At 38.7% G+C, this 16,197-nt stretch overlaps 1 protein-coding gene across 2 annotated transcripts in view; it reads left to right on the top strand.

Annotated features, from left to right (window-relative positions):
• Positions 1–14,763, top strand: part of LOC134615571 (uncharacterized) — a 47,430-nt gene extending 32,667 nt beyond the window's left edge. Inside the window, exons 1-9 of one of the 2 annotated variants that reach the window (XM_063460117.1) lie at positions 3,632–3,736; positions 3,831–3,901; positions 5,146–5,196; positions 7,029–7,184; positions 7,870–8,034; positions 8,593–8,757; positions 9,487–9,678; positions 12,375–12,527; positions 13,687–14,763. In XM_063460117.1, coding sequence (XP_063316187.1) covers positions 3,848–3,901; positions 5,146–5,196; positions 7,029–7,184; positions 7,870–8,034; positions 8,593–8,757; positions 9,487–9,678; positions 12,375–12,527; positions 13,687–13,893 — 1,143 coding nt within the window. In that variant the 5' untranslated portion in view covers positions 3,632–3,736; positions 3,831–3,847 and the 3' untranslated portion in view covers positions 13,894–14,763. Of the gene's footprint in view, positions 1–3,631; positions 3,737–3,830; positions 3,902–5,145; positions 5,197–7,028; positions 7,185–7,869; positions 8,035–8,592; positions 8,758–9,486; positions 9,679–12,374; positions 12,528–13,686 lie in introns of those variants that run through there. The other variant, XM_063460116.1, reaches the window with a different exon arrangement.
• The last annotated feature ends 1,434 nt before the right edge of the window (positions 14,764–16,197 follow it).

The following is a 16,197-nucleotide window of genomic DNA, read 5'->3' as shown; positions in this document are numbered from 1 at the left end:
TTTCAGCCTTTTAGTAGATAGCTCCCTAATACCGTGGGAATTAGGGAGTTATCTACTTATTCATTCCTGTCATTACATTGACTGGCTAAGTAACTTACATTTTATATGAATGTATGTTACTTGATTGTTGTAAGTGTTGCAAATGCTTACAGCTGAATCCTGGCTATGTTTGTATACTTTGTATTTAAAATTGTATACACTCTTCATTCTTCCACTGGGTAAGGATATTAGTTCTTGGGCAATACTGTGTTTCGGAACTTCGGCACTTCGGAACTTCGACACTTCGGAATTCGGAATTTTGGAAACTTCGGCACTTCAGCACTTCGGCACGTCGGCACTTCGACACTTCGGAAATTCGGTAATTTCGGAAATTCGTGACTTCGACAATTCGGCAATTCATCTATTCGGACATTCGGAAGTACCAGAATGTCCGAATTGCCTTAAATTCGTCCGAATTCACATTTGGACCGAAACGAATTGCCCATGTCTAGTTTCCATAAGGTAGACACCAGGTTTATTTTTCCCCATTTAAGACCTAGGTGTTATTTAGTGTTCCGATATATTTCACTTTTTTACAAATATAAAAATATATAGAACATATACATGCAGATACAGACACACAGATACACACTGACATACATACAGATACACTGACACACATACAAACTGAAGCACACAATTACATACATACAGGCACACATTGAAACACAGATACAATATGACACACATACAGACACAGAATGACACACACTGGTCAATATTTTAGCCACCCTCCAGTTTCCTACCATTTGTGTGCAGGGGGGGGCTTCTGCTAGCTGCGACTGTTTGGAGTTAGAGACTGGCGGTAGTTGTTCAGACACCCCTCCTCTCTGCTGTCGCCTCTTGATGTCTTCCCTCCTACACGGCTTGTTATGTGTTATCTTGGAGGAAGTGATTAGCTTTCACGCAGCACTGCCAATATTAAATGCTTGAGCTGTTAAAGCACGGTAGCACACAACTGGATCTCTGATGACACATGCCAATCAGATGGGCCCTGAGCATGCGGACCCCGGTGCAGTTCCGGCACTGCCTGTGTTGTTTTATATTTAGACACAGGGAGCTACATAGAAGCAGATTAGATCAAATTTAATTTTGATGACCAAGCCTTCCCTATTTTGATGGCACTGCGTATAGAGGAAAGCCATTGCCAGAGTCAGTGGCATACACATAACCCATGGGGCCCCGGTGCAAAACTGATCCATGCCCCCTCCACTTCTCCCCCCCTCTAACTCCCTTCCCCGACAGACACACAGACACACATACACATATATACAGAGACACACACACAGACAGATACATACAAACACATACATACACACACGACACATACATACAAACAGACAGACATGACACACATACATACAGACAAGACAAACATACATATAAACAAATAGACAGCCAGGCACAAATAGACAGCCAGGCACACATACACACATAAACACAGACACATACACACATTTAGACACACACACAGAAGACACACATACATACATAAAAACAGACAGGCACACACACACATACATACAGAAGACACAGACAGACACACACATGCCATACATACAAAGACACATAAAAACAGACAGGCACACATACATACAGACAAGACACACATACATGCAAGCAAACAGACAGACAGGCACACATACATACAGACAGACACATACACACAGACAGACACACATACATACAAAGACACATACATACATAAAAACAGATAGGCATATACATACAGACAGACACACACACACACGACAAACATACATACAAAGACACACATACATACAGACAAGACACACATACATACATACAAATAGCCAGACAGGCACACATACATGCAGACAGACAGGCACACATACATACAGACAGATACATACAGACACATACAGACAGACACACACACACACGACACACATACATACAAAGACACATACATACAGACATATAGACAGACACATACAGACACACACACATGACAAACATACATACAAAGACACACATACATACAGACAAGACACACGTACGTACGTACGTACGTACGTACGTACGTACGTACAAAAAGACAGACACATACATGCAAACAGACAGGCACACATACATACAGACAGACAGGCACACATACATACAGACAGATACACACGGACACATACATACAGACAGACACACACAGACACATACATACAGACAGACACACACACATACACACACAAGACGCACATACATACAAAGACACAGACAGACAGACACATACAGACAGACACACAGACAACAAACAAATGCATACATACAAAGACATACATACAAACAGACAGGCACACATACAGATAGACACAGACACATACATACAAACACACACACACACACACACACACACACACATACACATATTTAAGTCACCCTCCTGTTTCCTACCTTTTAGGTGCAGGAGGGTGACTTTCCCTAGGGTCAAGTGGTGGCTCCGGTTGATGGGAGTCAGAGTTCCCACTCTGACTCCATGTTCTTTCTCCTGCGCGGGCTCTGTGTGTTAGCTGGGAGGAGTGACGTGCAGTCACTTCCTCCCAGCAGTGATGATCTCATCACAGAGGGCCCGGTCGCGCTGTTAAAGCGCCCAGCGCTGACCGGGCCCCCTGACACAGCGGTTTGCTGTGTGGGCTGGGGCCGCAAATGATGATGGCGGGCACCCAGTCGCAGGGGTCTGCAGGGCGGCCGGGCCACCTGGAGTGATGGCCCCGTTTGCAGCTGTGACCCCTGCAACCGCGGTATGTACGTCAGTGGCCAGAGTGATAACATACTTTGCCATTAAGGCTCTAGACCAGAGGTGCCCAAAAGGTAGATCCCCAGATGTTGTAGAGCTACAACTCCCATGATGCTTTGCGTTCCTTTAGAATGACAATGTATCTTTTATCAAATCTGTAGTATCACTTACACTCTTATTCTATTTATACTTCACAGTCATTTACCTCGACTGATTTTTTAATGTGCAGCAGTTAGGGCTGTTTTCTGCAAAACGTAGGATGAATACCATAAAATAACGTGTGGCAATCCTATTACAACGATGGCATACATTTCTTCTTGCCAGATCAGTAGAGGACAGGTCATTAATAATGAGCTGTACTATGTCTGGGTTAATTATTGTAAAATACATTAATATATTAAATGATCAACTTGTGACTACTGTGCTAAGCTTGTTTACCTCTCCATCAGCCTATATTACTCATCACACATCCATTCAAATTCCTTTCCGTCCACACTATCCAGACAGGTAAATAAATGATCTTGTTCTCAGTTATGTAATCTGTACAGAAAACATAATAAATCCTTGTTAAAACTTCCTGAATATTGCTAAAAAGCGTATACCTAAATGAAACTAGTTAATTATACTGTATGTCATCTACAATGTTAGTGCAAAAGCATTCATTCTGTTGACAGAATAAAACCACAAAACCAAGAGGAAGTGAGAGGAAGTGTGGGGGCAAGTCAGGTGGTTAGGTTCTCGTTGTGTCTCACACCCCAGTCTCATGGTGATTGGCTGATCGAGACTGGGAATAATGTTTAAATTCTGCATCCTCTGAGCTATTCCACAGCAAAACATACAGCTCTGGTTATCCTACAATCTACTGCTCAACATAGCAAACAAGGCTGCAAAATTCCAGAAGCATTTTTTGGGGAAAGAAATTGTCTCAGCTACAGGAGAACTAAGGTAATATATTTACATTGCAAACATCAGCTACATTGGAATTACAACTTTGCCTTAAAAAAAAGGAAATAATATTAATATATACTTTTTTTTATAGGTATTCTACTGGGAAAAATGAAGACTGCTGTGCTAATTGTGTGTATTATTGGCCTGGCCTATGCATATCCAGTGAGTATATTGTGTTTGATTTATTACAACTGCATTATTTGGGGTATTATATGCACGTCTTATAAAAATTCTATAATATTTGAAATAGTTATAACCATCCGACTTTACAGAAGGACTAAAATACAAATAATGCATTAAGCTAATAAATGGACAATTGGCAGTAAATGTTATCTCATTTGACAATGCAAATCACAAATCGAAAAATGCACTGGATAAGCAAATAGAAATTGCAACTATAGAGAAACAATTAATGTAGTGAAATAGAGCTATGGCTAATAGCTTAAAATATATTACTTCTCACTATAAACTTCTCTTGTGAAAACCTGCCTTGTGATGTGCAAGATTCAGAACTGTATCAATGGTGTCTGGCAAATATACACCTTAGGAACCATAGCTTAACAAACATTTAGTGTGTCCATGATATATTCTAGCAGTCCAATGCCACATCTCATAACATGGAAAAGCTATGTGGAATACTCACATTGGGCTAAACACATTAGATGATCTGTAGAAGCATAATAGAAGACCATTAGCATATAATGTGACCATCCAATTAAACACAACTCATTTTATACAGTGCATTCTATATGTTGCCTTATTCAACTCTCAGGAAGACACCATTTGGTTTATCGAGAGCTCGCTTTCTCTGGATCACTGGGCTTTTATCTGCTTTGCCAGATTCCAGAGAAATGGCATTTATTCTTAATTAAAGATTAAGCAGGGTGAAGGAGAAACGGGGAACAAAGAATGGTGTTTATTTATAGATGTATGTATATATATGTATTTATAGATGTATGTATATATATGTACCAAATATGTATTTAAATTATAAAATGGCATCGAATTGAATGCTTTACTGTTTCACTACTAATTCATTATTTATATGATTTTACATTATGAACTCAGATTCACTTTATACAAAGAACAGTGTTCTTTTATAGACCCTAATACCAAAATTAAAAAGTAAAACCAATGCAAGAATCATGAATTGAATAATTTTGTCAATTTTTACATTTCCATATAAAGCAATATTGGTACACATTTAAATTATAAAATAGTATCACATTCAAAGTTGTATTGTTACACTTCTAATTCATGATTTATTTGATTTTATTATGAACTTGATTAACTTTATTTATATATTTAGTTCAGTTATTTGCACCTCTCAGTGTTGCGACTTTGTGATTTCTATTTATATGTGCAAATATAATTTAACTTTCTGACCTTGCTGTTTTTCTAAACAGTCAAAACGGGAAATTAATATTTTGGACAACTCGAGCCATTCATCACATCAGGTCAGTTGAAGTTAATATTAATTTTTAAACTTCATGTGTATTTTTTTATTTTTGTTTTTTTTTATTGAGAGTGGATTTGGTATTATGCAATATTATTTCACAAGCACTTATTTTGAGTAATATGTAATGTTTTTCCATTTCTAATTTGTACACGGAGGTGTTATCTATTTTAAGAAGTACCGGTAGTATTTCTTATAATAGAGTACTGGAATCATGGTAGTGTTGTGAACGGTTTAATTTCACAGTCTGTTAGCTTTATATTTAATGGGTGAGCTTGAAAACAAAGTAGTATACTAGCTAATTACAGATAATAAATCTTTAGATTGAATATAGTAGCTTGGACTTAATTAACTAGACATAAATAAAAACAATATCATATTCCATGTATTTATGCCCTGCATAAATTGTAACTGAGCATAAAACAAACATGCCTACAAAAACAAACCAAAATATATATAAAAAAAAAACCAAAGTTATCCAACATTAAAGTTGGTCTGTTTAAACAATTGTTTTAATTATGGCAATGCAATATAACGGTACTTAAAGTGGTTTTGCCACCTTCTGGTGTCTTTGCATATTTAGCATAGACCCCCAATGTTGACATTGACGCTTGGTGTGTGGTTGCCCGGGGTACAACAGAAGATAAATATATTCACCTGATGATGTCCCAGGGGGGACTGCCATCTTCTTTCTCAACATCCTGGCACTTCATCTGCCAGGAGTCCCCATCGCTGCTGAACTCTCACACGTGCCTAATGTCTATGGAGGTGCCTTACAGACCTTGGGAGCCTTTATAGACATTGTTTCACAATGAGCAAACAAAACATGACAGAGGTAGTTATAGCTCCAACTTATGTCAAGTTTTAACAAGTAAAGCAAAATGCATAATGCAAAGTAGTCCCTTTGTACTTTGTATTATGTATTCTGAAGGGAAAAAGTGAAAAAGAAAAACGGAAGAACAGGTTAGGAGTGGGGAAAGGAACAGATTGAAGCAAGGTAAGTTAGAGTGACCAAGCCACTTTAAAGGAATACTCCAAGCACCATAACCACTAGAGTGCCCTGTAGTGACGATGGTGCCAGGAGTGCCATGTTTCCTTGCCTCTCCCCATTGTAAGTAGTGAAATGGTTTTAGAACAATTTGACTTTGAACCTGGGGTATGCTGGGCACCAATCCCTCTCATCTCTCCTGGAGAGCCAGAATAACTCTGCCTGAGCTATGCTTTACCTCACTGGCTAAAAACGATCATCTGGTGATCTCAGCCAATGAGCTAGTCCTTGCACTGCAGGGTTTCTCTCAGAAGAACTAACAGAAGCTCCTAGCAGTACCTAGGTACTTCTGACTTCATGTAAGAAGTCAAAACGTTCTATAACAGTTTGACTACTTACACTGGAGTGATGCCTGGGCAATCCTGGCTTCATGACACTACAGCTCACTGTAGCACTTCACTGGAGTGTTCCTTTAATTCTGCTCTGATGTCTGCCATTCTATGTCTATTTATCCATGTTCTGTTTATCGTGTTTCTTTCATTAGTTAGTCTTCCATTAGTTTAATTATGATTAATATTTTATGCACCTATTATTTCTATATCATTTGTCTTAACATTTTTCAGTCATCCATTTATTTGAATCATATAATTACATTTTTATACATTATGCATTAGAACATGTGCAGTTTTCTGTGAATCGTGTTCCATGTATCATTTTTGGAAATCTATTGAACAAACAAAAAAAAGCTTCCCTTGATAACCCTATGGGCATTTTTTTTTCCAATTACAGTTTTTTCAAAATAGCATAAAAATATTTTTGTAAAAAAAATTTCCTTTATTTTCCAGGATTCATCATCAAGTGAAAGCAACACTAAATCTGACTCTTCACATTCTTCATCAGAAGAAGTTACCACTGCTCCAAATGATGCCGTCACTGAAGGAGAAAGGGGAGATAATTTACTGTCCCTTAGAAAACGTGATTTGGCAGGAAACGCTGGACAGGTAAACGCTAAGCCGACATATTAGTCTAGGAAACTACACACAAGTGAACTGAGTATATGCAGGTCTAATAAGGTGCTTATATCCTAGATATAATAGAAAAACATTTACAGGCCAAAAGCCAAGCTCCGTAGGACACCAACGATGAATAAAACATATGATACATGACTATACAGAACACATTTATTCTGTGATGTGTTTCTGGATGACAAGAATTTCATATAGGAAGTTTATGAAGACCTGAAGAGAGTATATTATCATAAGAAGATACTTCAAAATGTAGAGGGAAAATACCAGTAATTAAGATAGAAAAGAGAATAGGTTCCAGTAAGCTGTAGAACTCTATAAGGTATCAGTTCTGCAGTAACCAGGAAAAGAGCGTGAGTTAGTGTTGTAACTGTTGCAAATGTTTGTAAGAGAATGATAGGTAACAGATAAATAAGACGAGAGTTCGAGAACTGAAAAAAAAGGCTTTAAAAGAGACATTTGGCTCTAGTGAAGATAGCAAGTCATCAAGAATGACTTAAGACAATATAAGTTTGTGAATATAGCCTAAAAATGGAAACCCTTGTTCTAATATAAAAAGGCAGACTGGTGAAGAAGGCTCGATAGACAGTTGTAGAATCAATATAATGTCATTACATCCATACAACAGGATTCCTATTAAATCTCACTACTTTTACTCCAGGATTCATCCTCAAGTGAAAGCACCTCTGAATCCACATCAGATCCAGACTCTTCACATTCTTCATCCGAAGAGGTTACCACTGTTCCAAATGAAGCTGTTACTGTAGAAGGGGGAGAAAATGTATTGAACCTTAAGAAACGTGATTTGACAGGAAATGCTGGACAGGTAACAACTAAGCCAACATATTAGTCCAGGAAACTACAAATGAGGAATCTTAGTGCATGCAAGTCAAGGGAGGTGCTTAGATTTTCAAGATATAAGATGGAATAGAAAATGAGTCAAGGGCCAAACACTGAGGATACTATAACATAGGTAGTTTTCACAAGAACTGACAAGAGTATATTATTCGAAGAGATTTAAGCAAATTTTGACAAGGGATAATGAAGGCTAAGATAGGCATCATCATTTTTAGAAATGTGTCTGACGTCTACTGAAGAAAAAAAGTAAAAATAAAGAAGAGTGTGAGTTAGTGAACATAAAAAATTGTTAAGATAAGACATTTCGGGCTAGTGACGATGTTACGTTACCTAAAATGATACAAACAATGTAAGTAAAAAGAAAGTAAAAGATTGCGAGTTTAGCTCAATAATGCAAAACTGCACACTAACACAAAAAGGTTAATATAGGTTGAGTTGGACTGGGTGAGGCTGGAAAGACAGAGTATAATGTCATTAGATGAAAACCACAGGATGCCCATAAGGTTATCTTATTATTTTTGTCCAGGATTCATCTTCAAGTGAAAGCAACTCTGAATCTACATCAGATCCAGACTCTTCACATTCTTCATCCGAAGAGGTTACCACTGCACCAAATGAAGCCGTTACTGTAGAAGGGGGAGAAAATGTATTGAACCTTAAGAAACGTGATTTGACAGGAAATGCTGGACAGGTAACAATATTAGTCTAGGAACCTACACACAAGTGAACTTAGTCCATGCAAGGCAATGGAGTTGCGTAGATAAGAAGAGATATTTCAGGCTAGTGATGATGTTACGTTATTAAAAATTATACAAACAATGTAAGTAAAAAGAAAGTAAAAGATTGCGAGTTTAACCCAAAAATGCAATACTTCACAAAAACTAACACAAGAAGGTAAATATAGGTTGAGTGAGAATGGGTGAGGCTGGAAATACAGAGTATAATGTCATAAAAAAAAGGAAAGGTTAAAGGAACTTAACATGTATAGCTTGGAGGAAAGACGAGACAGGGGGGATATGATAGAAACATTTAAATACATAAAAGGAAATAAGCACAGTAAAGGAGGAGACTATATTTAAAAGAAGAAAAACTACCACAACAAGCGGACATAGTCTTAAATTAGAGGGGCAAAGGTTTAAAAATAATATCAGGAAGTATTACTTTACTGAGAGGGTAGTGGATGCATGGAATAGCCTTCCAGCTGAAGTGGTAGATGTTAACACAGTAAAGGAGTTTAAGCATGCGTGGGATAGGCATAAGGCTATCCTAGATATAATATAAGGCCAGGGACTAATGAAAGTATTTAGAAAATTGGACAGACTAGATGGGCTGAATGGTTCTTATCTGCCGTCACATTCTATGTTTCTGTTACATGCAAACCACAGGATGCCCATAAGGTTATCTTATTATTTTTGTCCAGGATTCATCCTCAAGTGAAAGCTACTCTGAATCTACATCAGATCCCGACTCTTCACATTCTTCATCCGAAGAGGTTACCACTGCGCCCAGCGATGCACCTAATGAGTCAACTGCTTACACTAATGGAGGAAGAGGGGACAATTATTTGAGCCTTGTAAAACGCGATTTGTCAGGAAATGGAAATGCTGGACAGGTAAAAGCAGAGTATAAACACTCTAATCTGTTAAATCACTTCAGCTTCCTGGAATACTTCAGGGCTTTACAGGGCTGGATTATATAATACAAAATATTTGACAACTGCATTTGAGTGTATGCAGGCCCGGACTGGCCATCGGGCAAACCGGGCAAATGCCCGGTGGGCCGTGATGGCCATGGGCCGAGGCCGGCAGGAAAGATCAAGAGATCTCCCCTGCCGGCCCATGCGCAGGAGCACCGGCTCCAAGATGGAGGTCTAACCCATCACGGGCCGGAGGGGAGATCGGGCAGTGAGCCGGTCTCCCTCCGCGCACGGCGAGCAGCTTCCTTTATCTTCTTCTCGCGAGCTCCGAGATTATCAGAGCGTTGCCATGGTAACTGGCGGCAACGCTCTGAAAAAAACGGCGCTCGCGAGATGGAGAGAGAGAGATGGTCTGTACCCTGCGGGGTACAGACTGAATTACCTGCCGCTGGACCGCCAGGGATGTGTGTGTGTGGCGTAGCCCCCTCACTGGACCACCAGGTATGTGAATGCTCCCCCCCGCAAAGTTAAAAGGGGGAGTAAATGGATTTTTATTTTTTTTTTAATAATAATACTTTAAGGCCATAAACACACAAACACATTACACACATACAAACACACTACACTCACTGCACCACTACACACAAACATTCTGCTCCCCTGCACTAACACACACTGCACTAACACACACTGCAGTAACACAAACACACACTGCACTAACACTCACTGCACCACTAACACACAAACATTCTGCTCCCCTGCACTAACACACACTGCAGTAACACAAACACACACTGCACTAACACACACTGCAGTAACACTAACACGCACTAACACTAACACTCACTGCACTAACACACACTGCAGTGACACACAAACACACACTGCAGTAACCCACAAACACACACTGCACTAACACACACTGCAGTAACACACACTAACACACACTGCACTAACACACAAACCTACTGCTCCCCTGCACTAACAAACATTGCACTAACACACTACACACACAGCACCCCCTGCACTAACACACAAACACACTACACCCCCTGCACTAACACACAAACGCACTGCATACACTCTATACCCCTACATACACACTACAGCCCCTGCATTAACACACAATACACACTCTATATCCCTATAACCACACTGCACCTCCTGCACTTACACACAAACACACTACACACACTCTATACCCCTTATATACACACTATTCCCCTGGCACTCACATACACACACTAAACACACTCTATACCCCATAAACCTACACTACACTCCCTGCACTCTCATACGTTATACCCCTATAAACACACACATTACACCCCCTTCATGCACCCACACTAATTTATATCCCCTATAAATACATATTCTGCACCCCCTGGACACACACTACACCACCTATGCATACATTATCCCCCCTATACACATGTGCTCTACAGTTCCTATATGCATACACACACTAGAGCCCCTAGATACACTCACAAACACACAGTACAACACACACTCCACAGGCCCTATATAAATACACACACACAAACACACATACTTTACAACCCAGAGACACAGACACTAAAGCCCCTAGCCACATGCAGTACGCCACAAACAGACCCCTTCACATACACAATTGCTCTACACACATGCAACGTCCAAACATATACAACAACACAAGGAACATCCCCACACATGCACAACACTCTTTAACAGTCCGGTTCCTGTTTTGATCTCTGGTATCCCACTATTGAGGACACCAGAGACGAATCGCCAGCAAACACAGCACAAACTCAAACCACCCTCTCCCCCCCCCCAAAAAAAAAACTCATGGCATTTATTTTAGCTCTGGAGGAGCGTCACATTAACATACTCATTTGGTGGGGGGCAAGGGGGTGTGCGTGTCAATGGTGGTGACATGACATGCCCCCTTTCTGGCCCCGCCCCTAATAGTGGGCTGCTCTGCCTTTAATTGCCCGGGCTGAATTTTTGTCCCAGTCCGGCCCTGAGTGTATGTATGTGTGTATGTATATATGTATATCCTGCTTGTAATGTATTGTGTTTGAATCTATGAGTATAGTGATTGTATGTAGCATGTAAATATATGCAGGGTTAAAAAAAAGGTTACACATTAATAGGTTAAAGAGGTGTTTAAGGTTAGGGAGGGGATAACGTCAGAGTCAGTTTGCATAGGTGTTTAGTGTTAAAAGGATTAAAAGTTGGAGAGGAGTCATAGTTGTGGTATAAGAGGTATTTAGAATTATTCAGTTTACTGTAAGAGTTGTGTAAAGTTTAGTATTGGGGTACATGGGGTATTTTTTTAAACGTTTCACCTAGGATTAAGGTAAAGGGTTTTTTTATGTTTAGACTTTGAGGACTTAAATGTGGGACTATATATAATGTTACATACAAAATTAGCAAAATGGCCACACTTCAGAGACATTATTAAAAATGTCATTTCCATTTGAGGAACTTTCATCAGGACAGTAAGCCTATGTAAGGTATTACAAGATACAAATCTTTTATGTATATAATATATGGTTGAACATTTACACTCATTAGCCTTTGGTGAGTGAAAGTTTAGCCCTGGGGAGTATGCTATGTTTATGGCTTCTTAAAGGCCTGGCCAGTGTGTATATATATATATATATAATTATTGTAATTATTTTTAATTTCAGGATTCTGAATCAAATGAAAGCAATACTAACTCTGAGCCAGATTCATCATCAGAGGAAGTTTCTCCTGCACCCAGTGAAGCTCCTAATGATGTACCAGCAGATGAGTCCACTTTGCTGATTCTACGGAAACGCGACTTAGGAAATAATGGGCAGGTAAGAAGTAGAACTAAGCTCGTAGTCCCTTAGACTATGGACATGGAAAGGGTGGGTGTAATTGTTTAAGTACAATAGGATCTACTGTATTACTGGTGTCTTTGATATAGGCAAAGGGAGCGTTGCTGAGCCCATCTACACATTAGAGGAAATCATTAAACCTGTTTTTCTTCAATTTAAGTGATTCTACTTCATGCCCTCTAGGTAGGGGCACATCTTTAAGATTTGGTTTATTATGTTTATTAAAAATGTTTAAGTAAATAATGAAAAAAAAAACAACAACAAAAAAGAAGCTTTTTTTCTTTCTTTGCAACTTAAGAAATAAACCTATGGAAATGAATTTCGACACCCCCTTCCAAACTGTAGAAATGTCTTTTGTATCTTAATGTGCACACCCTAAATCCTCCAAATCACACGCACATACTTACATTCATGTACACATTCATATACCTAGATATTCATATTCACATATGCTTATATTCATATACACATGCACATTGATATAAATACACACAGACTCACACACATGAACACTCACAGACACACACATACAGACTCATACACAAACACATTCATATGCATAAACAGTTTCATACACACACATTCATACAGACAAACACCTATAAATACACAAACATTCATATACCGGTATATACACAATTTTGGAGCTGGCTTTGTAGTGAGGTCCACACAGCTTCTGTTTTCGAACCTTGAAAGAGAGAGCTAGAGTGGAACCTGATCCTTGGGATCCAGTGTCTTGCAACTGGTCTCTCTCTGTACTTATTGCTGCCTAGCTCCCTGCAGCTATGTATTGATACTAGGGCTGGGGTGACATCCTGACCCCAGCATCAGCACAGACCGCACAAGGGGGCTAGGAAATCAGTACATAGTGATTGCAGCAGAACCCTCGCTGCCCATACTGCAGGATTGCACAAAAGCCACAGAACATGCCCCTGCTGTGCAGCACCCCACCAGCAATGCACCTATTACTAAGGGTGGACTGCTCTGCCCCCCGGTAAGTATGCTGCTGGTTATGAGAAAGATTTTTAGATCAAAATGGACTACTTTATGGGCTCACATGATACAAGGTGTGTCTAGTATGGGAATATTGTATGTAAATGGGAATATTGTATGTAATATGATATTCTCCTTCACACAGAAATCATCTGGCAGCACCTCTGAAGATCAGAGTGCCACCACAGAAAGCACAAGCAGCCAGTCCCAGTCACCTGAGAGCTCAGAAGAAGACAGCCATGAGAGCAGTTCTAACCAACCCCTTCTGCAAGCCATCCAACAAGCCACAGAAACACCAAACACATCAGAAGAAAGCTCAGAAGAGAGAACACAAAGCACACCCACTGTTTAAAATTACAGCCTCTCTGCATTTCCACATTAATCTCTGCTGTCCTCATCTCTTCTACTAGTGTGAATGTATACTGTTCAATAATACATTTAGGGAATATGGTCCATAGGACTCTGCAGATGTGAACAGATGTGACATTAGAGCACATGCATTTGTTAGCAGATCAAAAGGTTCTTCTCTTCTTGCCTGTGTTAACTGCTGGATTAACTTTGGTTCACAGGAATCCCCGCTACTCTAGACTGCATAAGCAGTGCATACATGTATCATGTTTAAAGTGGACTTCTTTTAAAGAATTTTCCATTTTCCCTTTCCAAAGATGTTCAACAATTTCCACTTTAGTATTAGTTATTTGTATGACAGGGACAACAGAGAGTTGTCAGGAATTCAAAGTGAATTTCAAATGTAAGGCCAAAATAGCTGAACTGGGAAAAAAAAAATCTCCAAGTCAGCTATATGCTTTCAATTCAGCTACTTTGTCCTTAAATTTGAAACTCACTTTGAATTTCTGACAATTCTCACCTTAGTAAATAACCCTGTCAGTTTCTATCAACAGATTAGAACATGTGACGTGTCAATAAAAACCAGCCACATCTATAATAACTGAGTATTTACAATAGTTTGTTTGCCCGATACAAAAAATAATTGCATGTACTATGGCTGAAGGCACCTATTTGGATCCTGCGCAGGTCATGATACCTTTCGTGAACCATCCAATTTTTGAAATATTATTAATCCATTCAATAAACAGAGATTTGTAGATTAACAAACAGCATGCACCATTAAGGTATCTCTTGAACTGTAGCATTTTAAAATCTGATTGGCAAAATTCGGCAAAACTAGCCAAGCTGGGACTATAGCTGAGTTGGCGTTTTTTTGTTGTTGTTGTTGTTGTTGTTGTTTTTTGTTATTGCCGTTTTTTCAAGCTTAGCTACTTTGAGCCTCAATTTACCATTCAGATATTAACTTGCTCCATTTCGGAGTTTAGTGTATGAATCCTTATTCACTTCACATTAGCAAAGTGGTAAAAAAAAAAAAAAAACTCAGTTATGTTAAGTCAAGCGTTTAACAAACCCTTAACATATATAATATAGATTTTTAAAATATTAAGAAAATAACACTACGAAGCCCCTTGAAGTGTTACTGCTATGTGTACCAGTTCTGGGTAAAAGAATGATTGTAATATTTATGGAGAGGAATGTTTATTGTTATATTTTACCAATAACCTGCTGCTGATGTACAATTATTCTTTACACTATACTCCCTGATAGAAGGGGAACAAATGCATTGTCTGATGTGTCTTGCAGAACTGCAAGTCTTTCTACTGCATGCATTAATACTTGATTGTAATTTGTACATGACTGTAAAGTAAGGAATCATTTTTCACTATTACCTTTTATGAAACTTTTCTTATTATGTAGACCTAACATATGTATGACTTTGTACATGTATAACAACTTATTTGTTAATGTTTACCTAATGTTTAATAAAAATTTCTAACTAAATAGCTTTTTCGGTATTGATTTGATTAATATTTTTTTTTTATAAATGAGTTTCTATTCAGTCTGAACATTTTAGATTACACAAATTACAGAATAAACCCTACCCCCCACCCCCCAAAAAAAATCATTAGATGGAAACATTTAGCTCATCTAAATTGTGAGGATAAGAACCAATCTAGTGAGAAATATTAACTTTATAAACACCATAAAAACGTAAACATATTGCATCGCTTAGGGCATATGGAGGTTCAATTTCACAGTATCACTACACAAAATCAATTTTAACAGCATCAATTCAGGAAAATAATTGCAGCTATAAGGCAGTTTATTTAGTTTCAAACAACAGGTAAGAAATTTCCGTTTCAAAACGAAGGCCAAAGTTTCCAACCTGAACGCATAGTTGAATTTTTCCAGTTTGGTTATTGTCACCTTAAATTTGAAAATCATTTACATAGGTTACATAGCTTGAAAAAAGACTTGCGCCCATCTACTTCAGTCGTTCTCACATCTGTTTTTGCTGTTGTTCCAAAAGAGAGCAAAAAAAAAAACAGCTTGAAGGGCTTTCCAATATTGCAACAAAGTAGGGAAAAAATTCCTTCTCGACCACAGGGTGGCAGTCAGATCTGTAATTGGATCAAGAAGCTGTTAGCTGTACTATATCTCTGAATGCCAAGCTTTTTGCAAGAATTATTCCAGTCGATGTTTAAAAATCTGTACAGTTACCAATTAAATCCTTTTAACCGAGTGAAATAGCAACAAAACACATTAATAAACATACCCAGTAGATGTTCACGGGTATATGGATCTA

The sequence above is a fragment of the Pelobates fuscus genome, chromosome 6, assembly GCF_036172605.1.
Source record: "Pelobates fuscus isolate aPelFus1 chromosome 6, aPelFus1.pri, whole genome shotgun sequence".
NCBI lineage: Eukaryota > Metazoa > Chordata > Amphibia > Anura > Pelobatidae > Pelobates > Pelobates fuscus.
Note: the sequence above shows the minus strand (reverse complement) of the source record. Positions and strands in the feature narration are given on the sequence as shown.